The sequence below is a fragment of the Schistocerca cancellata genome, chromosome 12, assembly GCF_023864275.1.
Source record: "Schistocerca cancellata isolate TAMUIC-IGC-003103 chromosome 12, iqSchCanc2.1, whole genome shotgun sequence".
Taxonomy (NCBI): Eukaryota; Metazoa; Arthropoda; class Insecta; order Orthoptera; family Acrididae; genus Schistocerca; species Schistocerca cancellata.
Genome location: NC_064637.1, coordinates 13,703,422 through 13,727,861, shown reverse-complemented (window position 1 = coordinate 13,727,861; position 24,440 = coordinate 13,703,422). Strand labels below are relative to the sequence as shown.

General features: G+C 42.4%; 1 protein-coding gene and 1 long non-coding RNA gene across 3 annotated transcripts in view; one reads left to right on the top strand and one right to left on the bottom strand.

Moving 5' to 3' along the window:
* LOC126109406 (uncharacterized) overlaps positions 1–1,559 on the bottom strand; it is a 91,354-nt gene extending 89,795 nt beyond the window's left edge. The window contains exon 1 of the long non-coding RNA XR_007523688.1: positions 1,276–1,559. This is a non-coding gene — a long non-coding RNA (uncharacterized LOC126109406). The remainder of the gene's footprint in view (positions 1–1,275) is intronic.
* Positions 1,560–1,695: 136 nt separating this feature from the next.
* The window catches only part of LOC126109402 (glycerol-3-phosphate dehydrogenase [NAD(+)], cytoplasmic), a 91,233-nt gene continuing 68,488 nt past the window's right edge, over positions 1,696–24,440 (top strand). Inside the window, exons 1-2 of one of the 2 annotated variants that reach the window (XM_049914433.1) lie at positions 1,696–1,855; positions 13,084–13,261. In XM_049914433.1, coding sequence (XP_049770390.1) covers positions 1,812–1,855; positions 13,084–13,261 — 222 coding nt within the window. In that variant the 5' untranslated portion in view covers positions 1,696–1,811. The remainder of the gene's footprint in view (positions 1,856–13,083; positions 13,262–24,440) is intronic. The other variant, XM_049914434.1, reaches the window with a different exon arrangement.

Genomic DNA, 24,440 nt, shown 5'->3' with positions numbered 1-24,440 from the left:
TGTGAGAAGAAAGATGGAAACAAGAATAAAGCAAGTCTCACTCTGATCCAGAACCATTGTCAACAGCTTCTCATAAAATTACCATTGTTTTCTCAGAAAGCAATATAAAACTAAAATAAACTATGTTAAACAGAAACTAAAGTTTTGAGCTTCTGAAGCATTTTAAACGCTGACGCCAATATACAGAAAAGATATATACAAATCTCTTATATCAATGTTTTTCTAAAAGCTTTCGGTTACTTTCAGCTGGATAACAAGATATCAGCGTGTTTACTTACTAGCAAAAAGTTGCAAATAGTTCCAGAGCCACACCGTCACTAATCGTTTACATGCTGTAACGACGGCGGCAAATTACAGTATTCACAGGCACTTATGCAGTTTAGCAGGTACGTATTCGTAATCAGCGTATCAAATTTGACTATAATCGATCAAATTTTGAAAAAAAATGAAAAATTTTTTCCGTACCTGCTAAACTGCATAAGTGCCACAAAATGCATGGACCGACGATTGTCATACAGAGTGAAGAATCTGCCTTAAACATTTGTAAGTTAAATGCGAATAGTTTTAGGTTGCAGAACTAGATTCTATACGTTAGGGTTTAAACTAGGTTCCTATGAAGCACTAAATTCTGGCTTTTATAATTTAACCTACTGCACATATTACTCAGGTGCAGAATATCACTTACACTGTTACGTACTTACACAATTTGATATAGACGCGGTATTTATTACTAATGAACCCTTCGGTATTAAAAAAATACGACCCAATACGGTCGCATCCAAATTGGAAAATATTAAAATTAAATAAATATGCAAGTGACTTGATGCCTTTATAACTGTCTAAAACGGGATCTTCAGCTTTTTACACTTCTTGTGTAATGCACTTCCTTTGGAATTCGCAATATTCGATATAAATATGTAGTTTACCCACGACAACATGTTGGAAATACTATATCATGTTCAGGAAAATAGATAAGGCAGGTGATCTGTTACCGAGCACTAAATGGAAAATGTATAACAGACTACGCTGATGATCCACAACTTATATCCTCCCTGGTAATATGTCCGCTGCGGAAAGTGGGCGATGGTATTTTCATGTGAAAGTAGAGCTGTATGTACTATGTGGATGTGGAGCGAACGAGCGTTTGGCGGAGTTCAGGGACACACATCATTACGTCAAATGTTTATTTTGTAAGAGGCTTTTAATTGCTGCGAACGGACGATAAATACTGTTTTAGGCTACGAATATTTCAAACACGATTTAAGTTCCAGATACCTCGTTTCTCCGCGTCCTCGTCATTTTGCTATTAGATTTCGGGACTTGTGTTATACTACATGTGCAGTGTTGCTTTTGGCATCAGTCATTTGTGCCTGGATTCGAGAACTGCGAACTTGATCTAATTCTGTTCAGTGCAGGTCTTCTGATTGATTCAGGACAAGTGCAGAAGAGTTAACTTTTACGTACAGTGGTACGACATCAAATGCTTTACTAAGATAAGTTATATCAATTTAATATGCAACCTTAATTATGTTTTAATATCTTATATAGTATACGCAAATTTGTCAATAGCGCAATACTTTACATTTTACAAAATGCAAATGGCCAAGTTATTACCACTATCGACTGGTATAAAATCGATTTCATTGCAATTTGATGTTAATCGACCTTGCCGTTGGTTTTCGACTATCCTTGGCAACAGTCCTATAAAGACCAAATTCCAAGGTTTAAGGAAGCACGATACGCTGCCGTATCGGCGGAGGCAGTCTGTTATAGGTACGCAGAGCGGTCAGCACATACGTTCACATTTAGAAATGCCGAAGCAAAAGAAAGTTTGTATCATTGGCTCCGGTAACTGGTGAGTCGCGTTTCTGCATGATCTGTGTTTTCTTTGTGCTTCAACACACCGTGTCACCATCCAGAAATTCAGCATGTTACGAACGATGCAGCTGTGTTTGCGCGACGATCGTTCACGTACTATAATGTAGTAGAACAGGAGAAAGGCTTGCTGTTTTTCTGTTGCGTGTCACCGTCTTAGAATGAGATAGTATGTTCATTTTTGTTTTGTTTTTAGTTGCGATATACGCATGTCTAACCAACTGTGTAGATAATTGTGGAAACTTTCATTACGCACTACATGTATGTGATAGAACAGTGCATGTTGAATACACCTTATGAATTCCCACTAGTAATTAAAACAGTTGCACTATCGTTTTTAAACAAGTCTTGAATTTATTCAATTTGAAATTAGATCCCAGTTCTGACGCGAAGTTAGGAAAACTGGAGAATGCGTCCGTAAAAAGTACTGACCTTCAGCCTCGTGAGAATATCAGAACAACGACACTTCACTCAAACAACAAACACTACGTCACTGGCATAATTACAAGAGGAGACGTTTGTGTAATAGTTTAACATGACGCGTCTGTTAGTCGCCCTTGAGACTCGGATATTTGCGGAAAATTCTTACCTCGTCATCTGCGATAAGAGGTACTCTCAGCGTATTAATGATCGCGCACATTATGAATACATAAAACATACAAAACACTCGGAAGTACCCGACGCAGTACACTGTATTGTGCTGCAGCTGTGCTAATTATTATTGAGAGTTGGAAAGCTTGTGGATTTCTGGGATTGATTATGCGTGTTACAAATGTGAAAGCAGATGCTGAAGAGCGTATAAAAGCTAATACATAACCGCTCCTTTCCCCTCTCTCAACCCCTCCCCAATACACGCACTCGGAAAGACATTAAATATCGTTGGCATTATTGGATATTGCCCTCTCTGGAAGCCACATAAAAGCGAATTGTAAATGGAATAAAATTGGAATAAATATTAAAATTTTTATTCGTACCCTTGTCTAAGATTGTCACAGTAGGAAGTAATTATTGCTTTGCAAAGCTAAAAAATTTCATCTTAAAAAGTTATTAAATAATTCGTTAATAGTTAACATAACAAGGTTACAGCCAGTAACACAAAATTAAACCATCTATGTAAAGTGACAATTCTGAACTGTTCCATCAACTGATACGATGCAAATACCTGTGTGCTGACTTTAAAAAAATATTTGCTCTGTTCTTCATAAAGATAAGTAGAAAATATAGAGAAGGTAAACTGTATGTTCACATAAAGGATTTAAACTACACATGAAAAGGACTGTAGAAGGGGCAGCTGCAGATAAAGAAGTGGAAGTAGCTATGTCAGTTGAAGTTGTGTAGAGAAGGACAAAATCTGTTTGGAGCTATAGACCTGTGCAGAATGTGGACACCAAACAATTCAGAAAAGATGATGATAAAAGCTTTTGAAATGTGTCGCTACAGAAAATGCTGTAGACTAAATGGGTAGATCGAGTAACTAGTGAGGAAGTACTCAATCGAAATGGAATGAAAAGAAATTTATGCAACAGCAAGGACCCAGCTGACAGGACACATCCTGAGGTATCAAGGAATTGTGTGTGTGGTAATGGAAAGAAGGAAGGAGGGGGATGTTAAAGTTGAGGGAGATCAAGGCTTCTCTGCAGTAAGTAGTTGCAGACAGGTGTAGCTTGCAGTAATACAGAGTCAAAGAGCTTAGCATAAGGTCACAACATATGAGGTGCCCAAAATGAGTGGTGACTTGTACGTAGAGGCACAGGCTGTGGCAGTGGAAGACTGGGTGCATCCAGTGTCCTCGTGCAATCGACCATACTTAGAGCCTCGGTACTAGCTTCTGCCACTGTACCTTTGCAAGGGTTAGCTGGGGCAAAGGTTGGCTCGAGTATGGCAGGGATATTGTGACGGAAGAGCCACTGATAACACTGAGTGTTTTGTCGTGGCGTGACAATACTCGGTCTGGACCACTGTATGGTGGGTTTTGAGTGGCGTCATGTCAGGTGAATAACTGTCTGACTAAAAGTTGCAGAAAATGAATCGCCATTGGGTAGAATGTGCATTTGAATAGCAAGATGGAGCTTAAGAGTCAGCCGCTATAGGGTTGACACTTTCTTTGAAAGCTGTCCGGAGGCCTAGTAGGACAGGAAGAAGGCTGTCATTCTGATGCTCTGTGGCACAGCATCTGAGTGAGGTCTCTGTCAGCGGAGCCATTCCGCGATGTCATTGACGATGGGATGGCAGGCACAGGTTTGAATACAGTTCGTGCCAAGCAATGGCGAGAGTGTTTTAAGGAGATAAGTCAGTGGTGACATGGAGAGGAACACTGTAGCACAGAATCCACTCGTGAAGGGACATCACAGCCGTAGTAGCTGCCGTTGTGTCCTTTATAGGATAGATTTCGGGCCAACGAAAGAAACGGTCAGTCACTGTCGGTAGCTATTGGTAATCTTCGGATGGTGGTAAAGTGTTGATTTTGTGGGATGAAATTACCAATTAGAGCTGTAATGTGACAAGTTATTTTGTGATCCTGTCACCAAGTCTCGTGCGTAAATACCATTTGTGTGTCTGACACAACGTAAGCAGCTAATTGCAATTGCGAAGCATCTATATTTATCATTTTATTGTACTTCAGAGGCAGCATGAAGAATCGGAGAGTTTACAGTGAACGCATAAAATGTAGCAGAGAGTTGCACCAAACCAGTCTTCAGACTGAAAACAAAAATCCTTTGTTGCTGACGAAGCGAAGATGTCAATCGAGCCTAATGGAACAATTTCACCACCTGAAAATGTAAACAATATTTCCTCAGAAATTAATAAATTGGTCTTCGCAAAAGGATTGTCACTAAATTTAGGTAAAGCACAATGCCCAGCCATGCCATTAGAAATAATTCTCGAGTGTAAATTGACAAAGGAAAAGACATCTATATTGATAAGAAGTTGAACTGAGTCACATGTCGCACTTCTTCTCAAATGGCTAAGCTCTGCAACTTGTGCATTAGAAATATTATCAGATTTTGCAGATTAAAATGCCAAAAGATAGAGTTAAACAGTGGAAAATTTGGGATGGAATAGTAATAATATTATGGAAAGGATATTTGCTACGCACTGTGTAGCAGAGATGCTGAGTTGCATACTGGCACAACAACAAAAAGAAAAGGCAAACAAAAGTTTTCAGCTGAACAGGCCATCATCAGAACAGACAAAATAAATTTATACTCGCATGCACAAACGCCATTTGCACAAATGACGTCACTGAAGAAAAAATTATGTGAATTGTGTGTTGCACAGTGAGTGTCTTGTCAGTTATTTAAACAGTGTCCTGACAACAGGTTCTCAGAGAATGTATTCCCTTATAAAGTCTGCTGTCAACGGTCACAGTTGTAAAACAACACTAAGATCCATAACTGTAATACAAGAAGGGAAAGTGATTACCATGTCCACCACTCAACCAGAGTGTGGCACAGAAAATAGTAAGTATTCGTCGGCAAAATTTTGACTGCCTAAATTATGTTACATACAATTTAATGTGCAGTAAAATTAATAATAATAGTAATAAGAAATCTTAGTTCGCATGTTGCCTTTTTTTTCCTCTGAGATGATATAATTGTAAAACTAACACATTCCTTATTAAAACAAGATTTCCCATGTACGATCCGCGGAACATGCAAATAACTAACCAGCTTTGGCTATGACTTGCTTAGACGTTCTTATTATCTGTCTTCTAAAAGCCATTTTGTCTGCCCCTTCGTATACATACATCTCCCCCCTCCCAGGCACACCACCAGCCCCCCTCTCCTTCCCGGCCTGGAATCTCCACACCCCTTCCCATCGCGGCACAAAATCATGTCCTTCCCCCCCCCAAAAAAAAAAAAAAAAAAAAAAAAAAAAAAAAAAAAAAAAAAAAAAAAAAGAAACTAAATTCCTCTTTCGCAGACACACAATTCACTTTCCCACATACAAATTTCCCCTGTACACCATATTCCTTCACCTCTGCAAATGTAGTCCCCCCCCTTCCCCCCATCTCCACAATCACCATTTTGCTCACCCCCCCCCCCCCCCCCCCCCCCCCCCCCCCCCCGAGTTTGCTGCTACCACCACCACCATTTTGTCTCCTCCACACCACACACCATTCTCACATAATTTCCTGTTTGTGTTTGCTCACAGCCCCTCCACTTTATTGCCTCTGATATGCGTCTAATCCTCTTCGTGGGCAACACACTGTTACTCCGCCCCTCACATCACTGAAACTCCTGTCGTCTTCCATCCACTGTTTAATCTTCTAACTGTTCACCATATATGTTTGTAAATAAAATTCTCATGCGTTTCAGTTCGCGATTTAGTAATACTTATAATTTTGATATCTGTGCTTATTACACTCAAAAGAAAATTGTATTTGCATTAGAACCAGAATGTGTAGTGCTTAACACTAGCAGTTGTAGGTGATGTAAACATAGATACTGCTTTTATTTGTATAAAAGAATGTTGGTTATAAAGATATTTAACTTAATAATCCTTATATGTTGGCACACTAATAAACAGTTGCGCATATTTATAAATGTGTATTTGTTGTTTTTGAAGTTCTTCGTGTATTTTTGGGAGCACTCTCATATAATGTGTCAGTGGTCCTTTCTTTGCCACAAAACTTTAATAACAAAGCGATGAAATTGTGTGTCAGTTGCAGGAACAGTTTGCTACTAAGTATGTGCTGTAAAATTGTGCCCTCATTTCTCTCAGCAGCTGAGAACAGTTGTATGGGCTGAGTGAGGAGTATTCAAATTGATGCACAGCTACTCTTTGAGAACAGAAATTAATTCATAAAGTGGTCTTACTGAACGAATTACAAGAATTTTAGTTTGTAATAAGCTTCTTTGGTCAAACAGAAAGTATTTGTCAAGTGTTCTGCAAACTATAGAACCAACGGAGCGAGTTAGAGTGTGTGTCAAAAGTGGATTTGAACAAGAGTATCTTATCTCCAGTACTTTGCAAATTATAAAAATAAAAGCAGTCAAAGCAATAATGTCACCTTGCTGATGTGGATGACACCTTCCCGGTAAGAGGCAACAGACGAAATCTGAAAGCCACACTTAGTGTAGGCAGAACTGTTGCACTAAGAACACAAATACCAACTGGTGAATGAAGATCAGAATAAGACACCGTACGGTGCGATAGCTGTGGAAACAGAGTAAACACGAGACAGGCAGGCTATTTCACTAACTCTGCCAGAACACAAAAAAATGACAGTTTTAATCACATTTATAGTTATTTAACTGAAGTAAGGAAAGTTGCTCTTCAATTCAAAGTTAGCATTAAATTGTAGGGCCTCATGTGTCTGGATGGATCAGTCAGTTCAGTTGTTGAAAAGCAAGGGCGTACTTCCTGCAATAGAACTGTGCCCGATGAAGCACTGGAGTCCTAAAATGATCTCCAGGTTGACCACAGCCTCTCCTTACCTTACAAGTCGTGTATAGTATGTGCCCATAATTGCAGGGTCCAACTTCTGGTCAGGTTGCAGTGGACAGCAATTTCGGTATTTCGTGTCTCTGGCTTCAGCGCTATCCCGTACAGTACGCCGGTGAGTTGTGCTCGTGGTGAGTGGCCTTTCCCTACAGAATGCTGTGACTGCAGTGTATGTTTGCCATTAGTCCACTGCACAGCACTTTGGATAACTGCTTTCAGTTATCCAGTCAGTGCAGCAAACAAATACAGTATATACAGTTGTGTAGACTTCCATGGCCAGAGTCTGTAGACACAAAAGTTTTCAGAGTATCGTACTGCATCATGTTGTTGTTGCTGCTGTTGTTGTTGTTGTGGTGGTCTTCAGTCCTGAGACAGGCTTGCTGCAGCTCTCCATGCTACTCTATCCTGTGCAAGCTTCATCTCCCAGTACCTACTGCAGCCTACATCCTTCTGAATCTGCTTAGTGTATTCATCTCTTGGACTCCCTCTATTATTTTTACCCTCCACGCTGCCCTCCAGTACTAAATTGGTGATCCCTTGATGCCTCAGAACATGTCCTACCAACCTATCCCATCTTCTAGTCAAGTTGTGCCACAAATTTCTCTTCTCCCCAATCCTATTCAATACCTCCTCATTAGTTATGTGATCTACCCATGTAATCTTCAGCATTCATCTGTAGCACCACATTTCAAAAGCTTCTATTATCTTGTCCAAACTACACTCCTGGAAATGGAAAAAAGAACACATTGACACCGGTGTGTCAGACCCACCATACTTGCTCCGGACACTGCGAGAGGGCTGTACAAGCAATGATCACACGCACGGCACAGTGGACACACCAGGAACCGTGGTGTTGGCCGTCGAATGGCGCTAGCTGCGCAGCATTTGTGCACCGCCGCCGTCAGTGTCAGCCAGTTTGCCGTGGCATACGGAGCTCCATTGCAGTCTTTAACACTGGTAGCATGCCGCAACAGCATGGACGTGAACCGTGTGTGCAGTTGACGGACTTTGAGCGAGGGCGTATAGTGGGCATGCGGGAGGCCGGGTGGACGTACTGCTGAATTGCTCAACACGTGGGGCATGAGGTCTCCACAGTACATAGATGTTGTCGCCAGTGGTCGGCGGAAGGTGCACGTGCCCGTCGACCTGGGACCGGACCACAGCGACGTACGGATGCACGCCAAGACCGTAGGATCCTACGCAGTGCCGTAGGGGACCGCACCGCCACTTCCCAGCAAATTAGGGACACTGTTGCTCCTGGGGTATCGGCGAGGACCATTCGCAACCATCTCCATGAAGCTGGGCTACGGTCCCGCACACCGTTAGGCCGCCTTCCGCTCACGCCCCAACATCGTGCAGCCCGCCTCCAGTGGTGTCGCGACAGGCGTGAATGGAGGGACGAATGGAGACGTGTCGTCTTCAGCGATGAGAGTCGCTTCTGCCTTGGTGCCAATGATGGTCGTATGCGTGTTTGGCGCCGTGCAGGTGAGCGCCACAATCAGGACTGCATACGACCGAGGCACACAGGGCCAACACCCGGCATCATGGTGTGGGGAACGATCTCCTACACTGGCCGTACACCACTGGTGATCGTCGAGGGGACACTGAATAGTGCACGGTACATCCAAACCGTCATCGAACCCATCGTTCTACCATTCCTAGACCGGCAAGGGAACTTGCTGTTCCAACAGGACAATGCACGTCCGCATGTATCCCGTGCCACCCAACGTGCTCTAGAAGGTGTAAGTCAACTACCCTGGCCAGCAAGATCTCCGGATCTGTCCCCCATTGAGCATGTTTGGGACTGGATGAAGCGTCGTCTCACGCGGTCTGCACGTCCAGCACGAACGCTGGTCCAACTGAGGCGCCAGGTGGAAATGGCATGGCAAGCCGTTCCACAGGACTACATCCAGCATCTCTACGATCGTCTCCACGGGAGAATAGCAGCCTGCATTGCTGCGAAAGGTGGATATATACTGTACTAGTGCCGACATTGTGCATGCTCTGTTGCCTGTGTCTATGTGCCTGTGGTTCTGTCAGTGTGATCATGTGATGTATCTGACCCCAGGAATGTGTCAATAAAGTTTCCCCTTCCTGGGACAATGAATTCACGGTGTTCTTATTTCAATTTCCAGGAGTGTATTTATCGTCCATGTTTCACTTCCATACATGGCTACACTCCATACAAATACTTTAAGAAACGATTTCCTGACACTTAAATCTGTACTCGATGTTACCAAATTTTTCTTCTTCAGAAACGCTTTCCTTGCCATTGCCAGTCTACGTTTTATATCCTCTCTACTTTGACTATCATCAGTTATTTTGCTCCCCAAATAGCAGAACTCCTTTACTACTTTAAGTGTCTCATGTCCTAATCTAATTTCCTCAGCATCACTCGACTTAATTCCACTACATTCCATTATCCTCATTTTGCTTTTGTTGATGTTCATCTTATATCCTCCTTTCAAGACACTGTCCATTCCGTTCAACTTCTCTTCCAAGTCCTTTGCTGTCTGTGACAGGATTGCAATGTCATCGGAGAACCTCAAAGTTTTTATTTCTTCTCAGTCATAAAAAATAATAACAAAAAACAATTACTGGAGAAATCAACTTCTGAGCACTCTCACAGTTGCCTTCCTCTGGGTCTACTGATGTGTTTTAGCTGTGTGAAGTCAGTTGTATTTTGTCATTCCTGCTCAGTGTTAGGTCATAGTTTTAAAGTTGTCACTGTGATTGTCACTTGAGGTGGAAGAAGAGGTAACTTCATTATGATAGGTTGGTGCAGTGGAGGGAGTGGAAGGAATTTGCTGTTACCTATTGCTTCTTGCATCGCTACCTACAGTCGGTGTTCGTCGGTGAACGAGGCGCCGGCTGTCGGTTTCCTCGTGCCAGACGCAGGCCGTGTGGTGGCTGTTACTGGGCAGTAGTACTCGCGTCGCATGTCGACCGATGTGATCTGTCGGAGTCTGTGGACTAGTGGCCGGGACAGGCCAGACCTGTACGTGTCCTCTCTGTTCGCGTCATTAGGGTGTTTTATTATTTCTGTCGCTTCTCTGGTCTCGCGTTTTTTCAAAAGCTGGCTGCTTAGCCAGTCACAGGTTTTGTTATATTAGATTTCCTTGCCGCAGTCTCACCGTGCTGCCCCGGACTAATGTAATTCTCACATTCTCGTACGCACGTCGCTATCGGCCTGGCGGCTTCACTGACGTATACGTCTCCACACTGATATAGAGCACTGTACGCGCCTGCAGTGTGTAAAGCACCTGTGTCGTCCTTCACGGAGCCTCACACTTCTGGGACCTTGTGGCTGCTGCGGTAGACGTGCCGGACACGGACCCGTCGAAGGTGTTCGCCGATACGATCGGTGACCTTATTTTCGTAACGTAAGCTTACTGCCAGCCACAGTGTCTCGATTTCTCACCCGTCTTGCATCCTCTGTCCGTTGTCGTTTTTGAACTCGTGTGTTATGTTTTGAGCATCACTTGGGTGCTGTGCACGGATGGTTGGAAAACACGTAACTGAGTCGTTCTGCAATAGGAGGTGGTCAGATTGGATGTGCAAATACCTGTCCGTAGGTGTAGGCACCTGATATACTCTGTGTCCTATTGTCCTGTACACTTCTATGTTTGAGAGTGGAATTGTGCCGTTCTTCTCTATCCTGAGCACGAACTGTATATTCCTGTGCATTTTATTCAAATATTCGTGAAACCTGTGCAGCCCTGTTCCACAGTGACACCGTACAGCATTGACAAAATACAAGCAACTCCACACAGCTAAAGTGCACTGGTAGACCCAGAAGAAGGTTGTGGTACCCGCAGCCGTAACATTTGTTTCTCCATTATACATTTTTACTTTGACGCAGTGCAATACTCGGGAAAACTTTTATGTCAAATTCAGAACAGTGTTGATAGAGGAAAACTCAATTGAGAAAACTGTAAAAGGAGACAGGATTGGTGTACAGTGTTGCCGGTGTACGCATAGAAGACTACACACCGTCCTCACTTCCTCAAATCACAGTTTGGTACTCTGGGAGGGGTGAGCGACAGGTTGCAGAGGACGAAAAAGGAACGGCACATCACTCGGACCCCTTGTCGAGGGGAAACGGATAGCTTTCGAAGTGTCGAAATAATTAGTAGAGGACTGAAATTTAAATACCTAGGGAATGGACAGCACCAACAGAGCTACTACTTCCTACATTCCAGAAAAGAACAAAAAGGTGAAAATGGGATACTAATGATGCTGAAATGTCCACAAACAAAAAAAATCAATTTCAGATGTAGGTATTACCAATTGGCTATCACAGGAGAGAGTCTATATACAGTCGAATGTGTCCTGTGGAACAGAAAACGACTGCTATAGAACTTTAAGTAGAGGAGATGAGAAATTCTATGGAAAATCAGGGCTCAAGAAAGATGGTCACGAATACAAATTGTGACAAAATAAAGAATATACGAAAGAAGCTGGAACATCGTTCGTGAAGGAAGGCCGAATCTCTGTCCTCTCGTCAAAAGAATGGCCGAGAGGTTACCAGAATATGTGGAAAGCGGGAGGATACAGCATAACTGGTCGAAAGAATTAGAGGTGGATAAGGCGGAAATCGGTCATTCCGGAGGTAGTGAGAAATTAAATACTGTGTCGACAGCCAGAAATCCTCGGTTTTCAATGCTTTTCTTAGTGGAAATACAAGAAGGGCTGCGGTGGGTTTGAGAAATGTCATTATTGGGCGGAGGGGTCACACGAATGCTCATAAAGATATTTGAGCAAGCAGTGGATAGTGCCAGAAGGCGAGATAGGCTGCAAATGAGATGGAAGAACAATACTGACTGGCATACTGAAGATGTAGGAGACTGTCGAGTAGTGAGCAAGAAATGGCAGGCAAATGCTGGAAAGTGTGGAGAAGTGCAGAGCGAGCCTGTGCTCAGCTGGGCAATGCGAGGAGTGAGGCCCGAGCGATTGTAATCCTTGGGAGGGGACTCGAACTGTTTTTCTCTCACATTCTGGCTGCTTTTCATACGATTGTTTTAAACAAAGCTGCTCTCAACCTGAAGCTCAGTTTGAACATTATAGTGCTGTGCCAGGGAGAGTCACATTGGAGACAGTCGACTTGTGACTGCCTTTACTTACTTGCTTATTTAGTTATAACGGGGATTTAAAAGGTCACTGTATGACTGAATTTTCCTATGTGAAAATCTTTGCCAGAGGTGAAATGAGTGAATGGACAGAAAAATAGCTTCTAGAACAAGGTGAAATTGAAACATAAACTTTTGGATTTTTGGTGCAACACTTACACTATTAGCGATTGAAATGTACCCAAAAGTACTAGAATACAATAAAAATTGAAATTGAAAGATCTGTTCTGGTCTGCTACACGTACCTGTATCACATAAAGATAACTAGTAAATGAGGCACAATTGTCGGGCGGTGCGTTCCTTCGGAAGGTGACGTGTCTAGTACTGCCGATATACGCGGATAAGTAGTCACTTTGCCCCCTGAATGTAGAACTGAGTACTGACCGGCATATTTATTAATTTTGATCAAGTTCTGTGCCGATTGAAAGAACGGCACCACGAAAAATGTTGCCGTTTTACTTCCCTGCTACTTATCTAATTTAGCATTGCAGAACCCACTTGTCTCGATTTCTTCTAAACTTTTGGTACCGGTTGACACATTAGCTTTTGCTTAAAGTGTGTGTTTAGAATAGTTTTCTCCTGCATCACCTGCACGCCACAACGGGCATAACTGACAACAGTTCATCTTTAGGGGCTCCGCAATTGCCAAAATCGTCGGAGCCAATGCGGAACGGCTGGACTATGTGGACAGCAGGGTCACGATGTACGTGTACGAAGAGATGGTGGAGGGACGCAAGCTGACGGAGATCATAAACGAAACCCACGAAAATGTGAAGTACCTGCCCGGACACAAACTGCCCCCTAATGTGGTGAGTGCCAGCTGCTATTTACTTACGTCCGATCGAGGTTAGTCGTCAGTCGACATCTGGCATCCGATCTGAGGGCCCGATGTAACAGCGGGTTCGCTCGCGGCATTCCGGTTCGGTCCTGTGCACAAAGTAGGCTGTCAGCCGCTCGCTCTCCGTTCGACTGGGCCGTAATTCACGTGCGGGCGACAGCTGCCGTGACACCGTTCGTGTGACCTATTGCAAATGTCGACTGACGAGTAATTTTAATCGGACTACAAATGAGCTCAAATGATACACATATTCTGTAGCAGAGTGAACAGCTCAATCTTTTATTTTTGTGCAGTTGTTTTCTATGATTCTCGAGTTTCTCCCGGCGTATTTGATAATCAAAATATCCACGGGTGTACTGCCGGTCTACAGTGTCCAACGGGCACAATATTTCGGCGATCGTACATGTCGCCATCATCAGGTGAACTGACGGACTGAGCTCCTGTGAATGTGCCGGCACGGAGATCCGCACACTGTGGCTGCTCGAGGAGAACTGGGTTCGGTCGCGGCGGCGGCCGATTTAAGTACCCTCCGCCGTCCGCGCCCCGCGCCACGGTCGCACGGTGGAACAGATTGCGACGGCGTCTGAGATGACGTCGGTGTGATGGCTCTGTCTGCCGTGGCTGTCACAACTGTACGTTTGCTTGATTTACTCTCGATTAACCCAATTGCTGGTTCCCGAGCCTTGCTAAGATTATAACCACGTTTTATGAGGTCGTCATTGGTGCGAATTTCGATGACCTCTCTAACGACGCTGTCCCAGTATCTCGACGTCTGTACCAGAATCCTCGTGCGTTCATACTCCGTAGCGTGATTTTCTGACAAACAATGTTCAGCGACCGCCGACTTGCTCGGATACGTCAGTCAAGTATGCCTCTGGTGTTCACGGCATCGATCCTCGACGGTACGCATCGTCTGACCGATACACGACTTGCCACATTGACACAGAATCTGGTACAAGCCGGCCTTCCTCAAACCGAAGTCATCTTTGGCGCTCCACACCAGTGCACAAGTTTTATTCGGAGGACAAAACACAGCTCATTCACAGAGGAATGGGGTACTTAAAACTCTAGTACATAGGGTGCACACTATCCCTGATGCAGAGAGTCTACCACAGGAATTGGAACATCTGAGAACTGTATTTCGAAGAAATGGGTACTCAGAGTGGCAGATTCAACGTGCTCTCTGCCTAACCACTACAGCACAACCTGTGGAGATGGATGAAATGACGAGGCAGGAGGTAGGCACTGCGTTTATTCCATATACAGGCGCACTCTCGGGGAAAATCGCCCGCATTTTGAAGAAACACCGGGACGGAACTGTGTTTTGTCCTCCGAATAAAACTCGTGCACTGGTGGGGAGCGCGAAAGATGACCTCGGTTTGAGGAAGGTCGGCGTGTAGCAGATTCCGTGTCAATGTGGCAAGTCGTATATTGGTCAGACGATGCGTACCGTTGAGGATCGATGCCGCCAACACCAGAGGCACACTCCACTGATGTATCCGAGCAAGTGGGCGGTCGCTGAACATTGTTTGTCGGAAAATCACGCCAGGGAGTAGGAACGCACGAGGATTCTGGGACAGCGTTGTTAGAGAGGCCATTGAAATTCACACCAATGATGACCTCATAAACCGTGACTGTGGCTATAATCTTAGCAAGGCTTGGGAACCAGCGATTGGGTTAGTCAAGAGTAAATCGAGCAAACGTATAGTTGTGACGACCACGGCGGACAGAGCCGTCACACCGACGTCATCTCGGATGCTGTCGCAATCTGTTCCACCGCGCGACCGTGGCACGGGGCGCGGATGGCGGATGAGTGCGCCGCGGGCGGAGGGTATTTAAATCGGCCGCCGCCGCGACCGAACCCAGTTCTCCTTGAGCAGCCGTAGCGTACGGATCTCCGTACCGGCACACTCACAGGAGCTCAGTCTGTCAGTTCACCTGATGGTGGCGACACATATGATCGCCGAAATACTGTGCCCGTTGGATACTGTAGACCGGCAGTACACCCGTGGATATTTTGATTAGTTGTTTTCTAATTTGACTGTTGTACAAGTAAAATCTGAGATCTTCTTCAATAATAATAATAGCGGTAGTAGTACGACCCACCGGCCCGGTGCGAGTATTTAAATTGGGCGCAGCTTCGGCAACTCGTGTGCCCCGGACTGATCCGGTGACGTTAGGCGTACCCAAATGGTCATCCAGTAGAGTACTCGCTGGGCCCAACATTGCTAAACTTAGGTGATTGGGTGGCAATTCCCACACAGCAAGGCCACTGGAATGTCTTCTGTAAATGGACACATTCTCTAGCGAGGCCTTTACATTCCATTCTATCTTATATTACTTAAACAGTTTTGTTCTTAAATTATTAACCTGTAGCTTTTAATTTTCTTTGGTGTTTAAACCATATGAATGTGCAATTTAGAATTGTCAAATATTTAATAAATATATCTAAAAACAAATATGCTGTAACTTGCCAAACGAAAGCGTTGGTATGTTGATAGGAGACAATAAAAAAAACACAACACACACACAAATTTCAAGCTTTCGCAACCGAAGGTTGCTTCATCAGGAAAGAGGGAAAGACGAAAGGATGTGGGTTTTAAGGGAGAAATTCAAACCTGGATGCTTACCTTTTACAGGTGAGCAATCTGGACACACTGTGTAACCCACACAGAAGCTGGAATCTGCGAGCACAGCTTCTACTATCTACTATCCCAGCCTGAGAGCTTTCCTCCGTACCTCTCCACTTCACAGGTCTAGCGGGCAGTGGCGTGTGAGAATCTGACGGGCACCCGAGGGAGGTAACCTGGCAGTGTATACGGGACAGTTGCATAAACGGAGGAGACTGAATCTGTGCGAGAGCTCCAGCTGGCCACATCATCTGGTAAGGAAGGCACTGTCCGAGCTGGAGGTCTGTCCCGTTCTGGCTCACAGTTCTGGTCTGTTGAGGAATTTTGTTGAGGTCTGCACTCTGCTGTGGGGTGGGTGCATTCTGCAGTTTTAAACACACCTAACTACTTTTATCCTTATCTCTCTTTTGACTGATACATTTTATTTATACAATTCCAAAAACATTCTTGAAGTTTTGGACCGAATTACACTGTTAAAGAAGGAAACAAAGAGCCAGACTTTAACTTCAACCTGTCTGAAAACTTAAACTAGTGTGAAGTAGTAAACAAATGTTTTCATCGGTCGCGTTTTACAGACAACTTCTGTCAACAGGTAAGAAGTTTGCTTTGGTATCAGTGTATTAAAAGAAGTCGTGACGTGTGAGGAGTCCTATGTGTGTGGAAGTGTTGGTGGGTAGCTGCCTGCTCTGCTGAGTGGAGCTTACGTAATGGTGATGATGAACTGAGTAAACGACACAGAGGTCACTTGTGAGCATACTGACATTGATTAGTGATTACAGGCACTAATCAGCAGTATTCTGCAGCTGGCCACATTTCCTTGCTAATTTCCACATGTACCTGTACAGTTGCACGTATTGAAGCAAATGTTTGAAGATTTTTCTCAGCAGCAATATGTTAACAGAATTCGTAACACGTCTCTATTTACAAATAGTGTTGTGCGCCTCTGTACTGAATGCATCATTTGCCCTGCTGATTATTGTACTGTGGATAAGAAAGCCAGTGATAACAGCCTCATTACTCGGCTTTCACTCGTAGAGCGGAACACAGATGAAAACAGTCCTATTTATTCAGCCTAGGCGTGATCTCTACATTTTTGTTCCTGTTGCTGACAGCCTTTCTTTCCAATAGGGTTTGTACATGTTTGTTGTAGCTATTGTACATAAAATCCCACTACCCCACAATGTAAGTGTATTGGATGTCGGTATAGATTATACTGTGATATTTTCACCAGTTTCAATGGAACACTCAATGAAAGATCCATACCCAGAGACTGGAAAGTTGCACAGGTCTCACCAATTCAAGTAAGGTAGTAGGAGTAATCCACTAAATTACAGGCCCATATCATTAACGTCAATATGCAGCAGGATTTTGGAATATATAATGTGTTTGAACATTATGAATTATCTCGAAGAAAACTGTCTGTTGACCCACAGTCACCACAGATTTAGAAAACATTGTTCTTCTGAAACACAATTAGCTCTTTATTCACATGAAGTGGTGAGTGCTATTGACAAGGGATCTCTAATTAATTCTGTATTTCTGAGTGTCCGTAAGGCTTTTGACAGTGTGCCACGTGAGTGGTTTGTAGTGAAATTGCGTGCTTAAGGAATATCACCTCGGTTACACGACTGAAGTCGTGATTTCATGTCAGAGAGGTCACAGTTTGTATTAATTGATGGAAAGTCATTGAGTAAAACAGAAGTGATTTTTGGCATTCCCCAAAGTAGTGTTGTAGGACCTTCATTTTACCTTATCTATCTAAACTATTTGGGAGACAGTCGAGCAGCCGTCTTAGGTTGTTTTCAGATAACACTGTCATTTATCGATTCCTAAAGTCATCAGAAGATCAAGAGGAATTGCAAAATGTATTAGAAAAGATATCTGTATTGTGCAAAAATTGACAATTGACTCTAAATAATGAAAAGTGGGACGTCATCCACACGAGTGCTAAAGGAATCCCTTAAACTTCGGTTACACGATAAATCGATCAAATCTGAAGGCTGTAAATTCAACTAAATACCTAGGAATTACAATTATGAACAACTTAACATTGGAAGGAACACATAGAAAATGTTGTGGGGAAGGTTAACCAAAGACTGCATTTTATTGGCAGGGCACTAAGAAAATGTAATGATCTACTAAAGAGACTGCCTACACTACGCCTGTCTGACCTCTTTTAGAATACTGTTGTGCGATGTGGGATGTTTAAGAGATAGTATTGATGGAGTACATCAGAAAAGCTCAAAGAAGGGCAGCACATTTTGTATTATCGCAAAATAGGGAAGATGTGGAGTGGAAATCACTAAAACAAAGCCTTTTTTCATTGTGGCGGAATCTTCTCACGAAATTTCAATTGGCAACTTTCTTTTCTGAATGCAAAAATATTTTTGTTGACACAGATGTACTTAGGGTGAAATGATTGCCATGATAAAATAAGGGAAATTGGAGCTTGCACAGAAAGATATAGCCGTTTGTTCTTCCCACGCACTATACCAGGCTGGAATGATGAGCATTGTGAAGGTGGTTTGATAAACACCCTGCCAGGTACTTAAATGTGATTTGCAGAGTATCAATGTAGATGTAGAACAAACTGTTCCAGTAATTAGTCTAAACTGACTGATACAGTGTGCTTTTAGGTGTCTCCCATTCTACTAATCAAATTCTCTTTACTTTTTGTGGCAGTCTCTTTGGATGGGAATGGTTCTCTTTCTGTTCCTACTTTTGCTTCCTCAGCCTTCCCTTCCCTGGCCACCTAATAAAGATGGTGGCTAAACTGCATCCTGCAACATTTTTTTCACCAACATATGCTTGTACAGAAAGAAGAATTTAGGGAAATAGGGGAACTGGCAAGGTGAGACTTGCAGTTTAACAGTATGAAATACTGGGATAGCTGCAACAATATCTCTGCCTCCTTAGATAAGAGCAGAATAAATTGTATTACAGTACAAAATACTGCAGACACTGGGAAATTCTATCCAGGCAGGAAAAATTAGATTTCACTGTAAACACATTTTGCTATCTGGAGGCCGATACAGGAGCCGTGAGATCTGGTGGAATGTGTGAGGTTTGTGTTACGTGCACATTGCCAGCTGAAACAACTTGTTATTTTGTATGTGTTACCTTGAATGTGTTTGTCTCAGCTAAGGCCGTTGCTCACTGTTCACAGAAGGTGAAAGGTGCTGTGACCTTCCGCACGGTCCCTTCCTAGTGCCACATCTCAAGGGTGCATCTGCATCTGTTGTAACATCAAATGGCAGTGATCTGTAGAGATGAGACATTTGAGCTGACGGGAACTATTTCTTTAATTTTGCTGAAAGACACTGATGCAGGAGACACACATTTTCCAGTACCCATTTACGCACTGATTCAGATTTTTTGTGTGATAAGCAATTTCTTTTATTCTGACCATTTGTGTGAAATGGTTAAAAAATATTTATTCTTTAATATTATTACCTCTTCTGCAGTACCCTTTCACTTACATTTGTCCCTTCCTCATTTCCTATAATTTCTGATAGCTCTGACATAATGGAATAAGTACCATATTTACTCGAATCTAAGCTGCACCTGAGAAATGAGACTCAAAATCAAGGGAAAAAAAAATTTCCCGAATCTAAGCCGCACCTGAAATTTCAGACTCGAAATTCAAGGGGAGAGAAAAGTTTTAGACCGCACCTCCAAATCGATGGTTGGTCCATTGTAACATGAGACACAATTTCGGTCAAATGGATGAAGATACAGCTACAGTAGTTTGGTTCGAGCTGTAAGCTTAACAGTTAAGCTTTACCAAGTAGCCATTGCTATGTGTCAGGCGCTCCGTCCGTATTTGTACGGGTACCCTTCCTTTTTCACGTGTTTCGTCTGGTTTGAATCGATTGCTTATTTTGCTTTGATCTGATAAGTGCCGTTCTCTTTGTTATAGGTGCTTAAGTCACTCTAAGCTGAAACTGCATCATGCATTGTTTGTCGCATTCTGATGAGTCACCACTCGTGACATGGCTTGCTTTTGTGCGCGCTACCACGGCTTACAGTAAAAAGAAACGACAGAGGAATTGTCTCATAAGCAAAAACAAAAAAAAGGCAAGAGACTGCTATTTGTTGTTACTTAACACTGCTGCTTTCTTTGATAATGATCAACAAAAACCAAATAATAGACAGCGTATGATAGAAGATGTTCTGAATGAGAGGTTAGCGAAAATTTTTCTCAATTTGAAAATATTTGCAGATGCCTCTCTAGTTCATTACATTCTGCACAGAAATTAGTCATCTTAGATTTAAAAATTTTGTCAGTTGCCGTGCTTAGTATCACTATTCAGCATAAGAATAATACGAATATAAACATGACTTGATATGTGTATTCTTCTGCGTTTGCTGTCGTCTCACTCTAGTTTCGTAGTTTATTAGGCAGACAGGATTTAAATGAGGTAGCGGCAAACACGAAAGAATACATGGCATAATGTTTACATTCTTCTACCTTTTCTTTTAATTTATTTACTGACGCAGAGGTTTTGGCGCCAGTATTTATCTTTGAGCCTCTTTTTTTTACAAAAACCGGAAAAAAAGTTCGGCTTAGATTCGAGTAAATACGGTAAACACCAACACAGGAACACAGGAAGTATTGAACTGTTGATAGGCACGTAAATGAGGAACTGAATGTTGTAGCTCACTTCTACCGTTTGCGCGCAAACACACACACACACACACACACACACACCACACACACACACACACACACACACACACATACATATTCTGGCACAAAATTATTCTTCTCTGTAAGAATACCACAGAAACTGACCGTCCCAAATCATGATGTAATAATTTTTCGGAACTTTATAATGAGTTGGATGTCCTGCAGCCTCTGTCCACTAATTTTGTTTCTGCCTTTCATCTGGGGTGTTTTGAGTGGGCTTCTCTTTCACTGTTTCTTCTGCCATCTCATTCCCTTCTGTATATATTCTAATGGATAGTTGCAAAAAGCAGATGATGTACAAAAGAAATTGAAATAAAATTAGATCGCAAATACTTTTATTTTTGCATAAATGTATGCTTCAGCTATAATAAATAAATACGGTTTTACAAATTTCCAAGTGTAACATCAACAGTGGACCAAGTGAAGACAGTCGGCCACAGTAGTTGTCGGCATCCGGCGTATAAATGAGAAATGAAGTGTGTCGGCCGTGCTTATCGGCTCGGCTCCTCAGTTGGAGCACACTACTGTACGGTGCTGTGACCAGTCAGCGCAGGCAGTGTAGGGGAGTGAGAGCTGGGCTATCGTCTTACATTGTTTTCTTTTATAGGTGTGCTGGGTGAGTTACCTTTACTCATTTAATTGTTTATGTTATTAACAAAAGTGTCCAGTTGATCGTTACTCCTAAAAATGTATGTTTATTTTCTGTAGTTTGGTAACTATTACTCGTGTTTATTTCAGTGTCTATGCGACATTCTCCAGCTTACATGGTGTTATGAATAATCTTTATATTAAGGCTTATAATTTTTTATATGTTTATTTTGTGATTTTGATCCTATTCATTTCTTGAGGTACTGTTTCAGTACCATAAAGCTGGCCATTAAAGAGGATGTGTATAAAGCACAGTTGGTTATCTGGAAACGCCTTTGTGTACTGAGAGATAGTCCTTATCTGTGGCTACTGACCCACTGCTTCGTGGGTCAGAATTTCTCAGTGGAATGCTTAAAGGGAGAGGGAAGGCAATTTTTATCCCTATTCTGCCAATGCTATTTCACCCTTTGATTAGGTATGCTTTTCAAAAGAAAAATAAGTGTAAAAAGAGAGAGAATTTTACTGAATGTATATAATATATATATGCCTGCATTTACAAGTAAAAAGAACAAAATACCTCCTATGGATTTGAAAATTTTTTTAAATTCTTTCAGTAGTAAAATTACACTCATTTAAAACATAAACTATTATAAAAGTTTCTAGAGTTGGTGGTCTTCAATTTCTTTGTAATAACTTATCACCATCCTCAGTACAAATTGACCAAATTTCATATTTATAACCCAATTAGTTCAGAATATAATAGTACCTAAAGTCAAAAGACATAATTTTGAGAAAAATAGATTTAAATTATAGTATTGGATTTTTAGCATAATTATTAATGAGAATTACTTACCACTAATATTTTCCTGCACCATACTGAGCATCATCGGAGTCTTCCATTGGTCCATCTTCTTTTCTGTGTAGCTCCTTTGTGCAATTTAACTTAGCGATTTATGCTTTGTGGATTCTCTTTTTTTATATATTTGTACCAACGATTTTTCAGAATTTCCACTAGATTTTATGCCCAATACTTCCATAACATCCAGTTTTCTTGTTACACCATCATTGAAGCATAAAATAGCACCATAAACACCAAATTTGAGGGCTGTAATCTAAAACAAATACAGGTTTTGCTAACTGGGTCCAGATGACAGAATTCACATACATTTAAATTTTGCATTTTCTGATGAAGACATTTCTTTAACAAAGTACATATTCGAAGATCTCTAAATATAGATTTAATTTCATTCCTTACTGCTGCAAGTAAATGTTTTGTAAATTCCCAACATTTCTTCTTATGGCCAAGCCATAATAATTCTGTAGTCTATCTGTTTCAACATTTGTTAGGCAACCTTTACCACCTATCTTCTTAGCATCTTCCAGTATTTTGTTTTAACTTTTTCTTTTAATGGTCATCTTAACCTGGACCCTATTGTCTTCTGGACATGCCCATCATATTCTAATTTAGAAATAGAGGCAGGAAATAACTTACAAAGAATAAAAGAAACTTTTGCATTATTTCTCTGTGGTGAAAAAAAGAAGGCGTAGGATTTAAATGGCAGGTCGCACAGAGTGTCAGGAAAACCGCCGTAACTCGTGAAAAAATTGTTGTATTTATACGGAACAAAAACTGTTTTATGTGGGGAAATAGTAGGCATTTCAGATACGCAAAAATGTAAAAAAAATATTTTTTGAGCCTGTCTACCTTCTGCCTCCCCTTACTTCCCATTTTCTGCAGCCCACATAGTTACTTGCTGCTACCACTGGCTCGGTGCACTTGCGGTAAGCGGGTGTATTAATAGGTGCTGTATGTAGGTCGCCAAGTACTGCCAGATGTCGCCTGTAGAATGTTGGGCCAGTTCTCACCTTTAATGCTGGCCTTGATCCCCACCAGAATAACTTGGCACACAGCACAGGGCAGCCCGGCACACTTTGAGAATGGCAGCCATCATCTTTCTTATTTAAGTCATGGCTACTGGGTCAGGAGACATTGTTCTGCCTGTGGTACCGTTGCAAAACAGGTTAATGCCTGAACAAGCAGTTGGAATGATTTAACTCCCTCCCTCCCTCCCTCCCTTTAGTTTAGTTATAACCACCAGGTATATATGTGGTGTCCGTTCTTTTACACGTGTCAAAAGAACAGACACCACATATATATACAAGTTTTATTGCTGTTTTCTGCAACACCAATATTCTTTTTAAGCGGACATAAACTGCACAACCCCATAATTCAATCCCATAGGTAATAAAGGGATAAATTGCTCGTATATTATTTTTAATGTTTGGCTAGGAGCTGGCTAAGCGGATAATAGCTGCTACTAGCTTTTCCACATACAAAATTAATGTGAAACTTCCTGGCAGATTAAAACTGTGTGCCAGACTGAGACTCAAACTCGGGACCTTTGCCTTTCGCGGGCAAGTGCTCTAACCAACTGAGCTACCCAAGCACAACTTGTGCCCCATCCTCACAGCTTTACTTCTGCCAGTACCTCGCCTCCTAATGCAAATCGGACTTTGTATTACAGAAAAGCTATCGGACTTCATGATTCGGAGAAGCTGTTGTTGGGGTGGTCTTTGTGGCGCTTCTGAGCAAAAGTCAAACCAATTTCCACTACAAAAATTATTTGAAAGAGAACAGAGAATAAGAAAATGTGATTAACAGGGGAAATGGCGTAGATAAGAGTACATTCATTAGCATGTTAATATGTCTCCTCTCGTGCGGCGTTCAGGTCTTGTTCTCCAACAATCTCCTGCTTCATTTCTGCATGAAAAAGTCGTAGCTGCTCCAAAATCTTGGCGTAAATTTCATTATCCAGGAATTACTAATGTCTACGAGTGAATACCATCTTGATATTGAATGCAATGTATTTTACAGCTGCCTTCCACAATACAGTGTCTGTACATCAGTAAGTTTTTACATCTTAATCAGACCAAGACTAACGAATAGGTTTTTATGTCTGAATCTCTCTCAAGAGACAATAGAGGGTAGATAAATATTTTCTCTGCCATCGAGCGCTCATACAGCTGCGACGGTATAATTTATATCTGAGGGAACGAGCGTAGCGCGGCGAAATTCCAAGTCCCGCTACAGAGTGGGTGACATTTGTGTCGACTCCCGAGGGGCCTCACCAGTCTTCGACGAGTACGTGCTTGGCCACCACAGGGCCCGAGCCTTTGCAGCAATACTTCCCTCTCTGTGCTGCGTGTCAAGCCTCCTGCTATTCTTTTCTCCTCTCTCGGGA